This window comes from Callorhinchus milii, unplaced genomic scaffold, assembly GCF_018977255.1.
Source record: "Callorhinchus milii isolate IMCB2004 unplaced genomic scaffold, IMCB_Cmil_1.0 Scaffold11, whole genome shotgun sequence".
NCBI classification, from domain to species: Eukaryota; Metazoa; Chordata; class Chondrichthyes; order Chimaeriformes; family Callorhinchidae; genus Callorhinchus; species Callorhinchus milii.
The window spans coordinates 17,838,508-17,841,843 of record NW_024704752.1 but is presented as its reverse complement, the minus strand read 5'-3'; the positions used below and the strand labels follow the sequence as shown (position 1 = coordinate 17,841,843).

The 3,336-nt window shown below is 48.9% G+C and overlaps 1 protein-coding gene across 1 annotated transcript; it reads left to right on the top strand.

Moving 5' to 3' along the window:
* Positions 1 to 348: 348 nt before the first annotated feature.
* Positions 349 to 3,016, top strand: slitrk3a (SLIT and NTRK-like family, member 3a). Its single transcript, XM_007888639.2, has one exon. The coding sequence runs from the start codon at positions 349 to 351 to the stop codon at positions 2,977 to 2,979; it is 2,631 nt and encodes an 876-aa protein (XP_007886830.2). The 3' UTR covers positions 2,980 to 3,016.
* Positions 3,017 to 3,336: the final 320 nt, after the last annotated feature.

The following is a 3,336-nucleotide window of genomic DNA, read 5'->3' as shown; positions in this document are numbered from 1 at the left end:
ATTAAGTGCTTGCAGCAGAATGATTTGAGGAGATAAATTGCAAATATATTACTTCTTGCTCCAAGTTACTCTTGGTTCAAGAAAGTCCACTTTTGCATGTGTGTCAGACTATTGCTCACAGGTGCACATGCATCAGATTATGCAGACCAATGTCAAACACTGATTAATAAGATAATAAAGAGCTGGGTGTGTGAATGTTTGTGTAATAACCCTTGCCCAGTTGTAGTAAAAAGTAGAGTTATAATACATCTGTGAACATTGATTTTATTCCAAATGGGAGCATGACTTCAAATTGAATCAATGCTACTTAATCCAGAGTTATACTACCACAGTGAATCAACATTAAGGATGTTCTGGATAACTCTTCTAAGCACAATCGCTCTGGGATGGAGTACATCGATCACGTTGGTGGAGGACCCCAAGGAGTTGGACGACCATTGCATGGAGCCGTGCTACTGTGAAGAGAAAGAGAGCATTCTGCACATTAACTGCCAGAGCAAAGGCTTTACAAATATCAGTCAGATCACCGAGACCTGGAGAAGACCTTTTAAACTCTACCTGCAGAAGAACTCGATGAGGAAACTCTATGGCAACGCTTTCCTCTTCCTAAGCAACGCGGTGTCCATCAACCTTGGCAACAACGCATTGCAGGACATTCGGGCTGGAGCCTTCAACGGTATGAAACTGCTCAAGCGCCTGTACCTGCACGAAAACAAGCTGGAGGTCTTTCGAAACGACACGTTTTTGGGGCTGGACAATTTGGAATACCTACAAGCCGATTACAACATCCTGAAGCGGATCGAGGGAGGAGCATTCCGGCACCTCCACAAACTCAAGGTCCTGATCATCAATGACAACCTGATCCCATTGCTCCCTTCCAATCTCTTCAGGTCGGTTTCCTTAACCCACATCGACCTCCGTGGGAACAGGCTAAAAGCCCTGCCTTACACGGGGACATTGGAGTATATCGGCCGGACTCTCATGGAGATTCAGCTGGAGGAAAACCCCTGGAACTGTACCTGCGACGTGTTGCCATTAAAGACTTGGTTGGAAAGCCTCCCTTACACGGCCCTGGTGGGTGAGATCACCTGCGAGACCCCCTTCCACCTGCACGGCAAGGACTTGAGGGAGATCAGGAAAAGTGAACTGTGTCCAATTCTTTCTGAGGTGGAGGTGGAGGTGAGCTTGGGCCTGCCCCAGTTGGCGTCCAGTAACGACAACAACGCCTGGCCCACCAAACCCTCCTCCATGTCCCTCTCGGTGACTTACACCGCCTCTTCCGTCGAATACAAGACTTCGGGGAAGCTGCCCAAAGCTACTGTGAGCCCCAAGACTATCAAAGCACAGCCGACTCTGCGCAGCGTGTATTCTGGGCCAAACCAGCCAGTTATAGCGGGTTATCAGACCAGGCCACCCATCCCCATCATCTGCCCCACTGAATGCTCCTGCAGCTTGCACATCAGTGACTTGGGTTTGACAGTCCAGTGCAAAAACAAAGGCATCCAGACCATGTCGGAACTGATCCCCAGGCCACTGAATGCCAAGAAGCTCTACCTGAGCCCGAACCTGATACAGAAAATCTACAGGTCGGATTTCTGGAATTTCTCCAGTTTGGATCTGTTACACCTGGGGGATAACCATATATCCTACATACAGGATGGGGCTTTCATGAATCTTCCAAATCTGAAAACACTCTATCTGAACAACAACGAGATTGAGCGCCTGACCCCTGGGATGTTCAGGGGGCTGCAGAACCTCCAGTATCTGTATTTCGAATTCAATATCATCAGAGAAATTCAACCCGCATCCTTCAGCCTGATGCCCAATCTCCAGTTGCTGTTCCTCAACAATAACCTTCTCAGAACTCTGCCGACGGACGCCTTCATGGGCACTTCCCTGGCCAGGTTGAGTCTGAGGAACAACTATTTTCTCTACCTGCCCGTCAGTGGGGTGTTGGAACACCTGGACGCCATCGTGCAGATCGACCTGAACCACAATCCCTGGGACTGTACCTGCGACCTGATCGCCCTGAAGCAATGGGTGGAAAAGATCAGCACAGTCATCATGGTGGGCGAGGTGTTCTGCAAGACGCCGGAGTTCTTAACCGGGGTGGATCTGAAAAAGGTCGAGTATGAGATCTTGTGCCCGGAGCTGAAAAATGCAGCTGCTTCCCCAGCTCTCCCTGGGTCTGGGAGTAATGGCAATGTGGTCTCCACCACCACTGGGTTTGGGTTCTCCTCACAAGGGGGCGCCATTCCACTGTCTGTCCTCATCCTCAGCCTACTGATCATTTTCATCTCTGCTGTCTTCATTGCCGCTGGGCTATTCGCCTTTGTGCTCAGGAGGCGGAAGAAATCGCCCTTCAGGAGAAGGCAGGAGGTCGATCTAACAGGCATGCAGATGCAGTGTAGGATCTTCGAGGACAGAGCTACCAACTCCCCCGAGAAAGCAGCCAGTCATGTTTATGACTATATCCCCCACCCGGTCACCCAGATGTGCAACAACCCCATCTACAAGCCGCGCGAGGGAGAGATGGAGGAGGAATTCGCAGAGACTCAGGAAAACAATAGCAATTACAAAACTCTGATGGAGAAAGAGAAGGAGTGGAAGATGTCGCTGTCCAACAACAACCTTAACGCCATCGTCACAATCAATCAGACTAACGATTTTGCAAACTTTCCAGAGAATGGAGTCATATACCCCAGTGTGTTGGACAGAGAAAGGCCCGCTCACACGGTTGGTTTTGTGGACTGTCTGTATGGCACCGTGCCCAAGTTAAAAGAATTGCATGTCCACCCACCTGGCATGCAATACCCTGACTTACAGCAAGATGCCAGGTATAAAGAAACTATTCTGTTCGGCTCCTCTGGACGGGGGTATCCTGACCAAACCCAGAGCGAATACCTCGAGTTAAGGGCCAAACTTCAAACTAAGCCAGATTACCTCGAAGTACTAGAGAAGACAACATATCGGTTTTAGTGATCATCATCAAACTCCCCGTCCCCCCCACCCTCCACCCACCCACCCCACACCCCAAATCACAGCATGTTTAGAAGGTAAAGGGAGATAAATCGCCATCCCCTAATTAGGTTGCTTTGGACGAAAGGCCATTCTCGAATCATACTCAATGAAGTGCCTTGCAGACTTTAGCCAGCAATGATATCAATCATCTTATTTTTTTATGGAAATGAAATCTCTTGACTGTGCCTCTCTACGAAAGGATAGAGGCCAAGTTATTGATCGTCATATAAATAAATTACTGGCAGCAACTTTTTCACTTTATTTGGCAGGAAACGTTAGCTCTCTCTTTCTCGCTCGCTCTCTTCCCATCTAAAG

Bases quoted from the DNA above. Each gene is read 5' to 3' on its own strand.
- slitrk3a (XM_007888639.2), top strand. From the start codon at position 349: ATGTTCTGGATAACTCTTCTAAGCACAATCGCTCTGGGATGGAGTACA.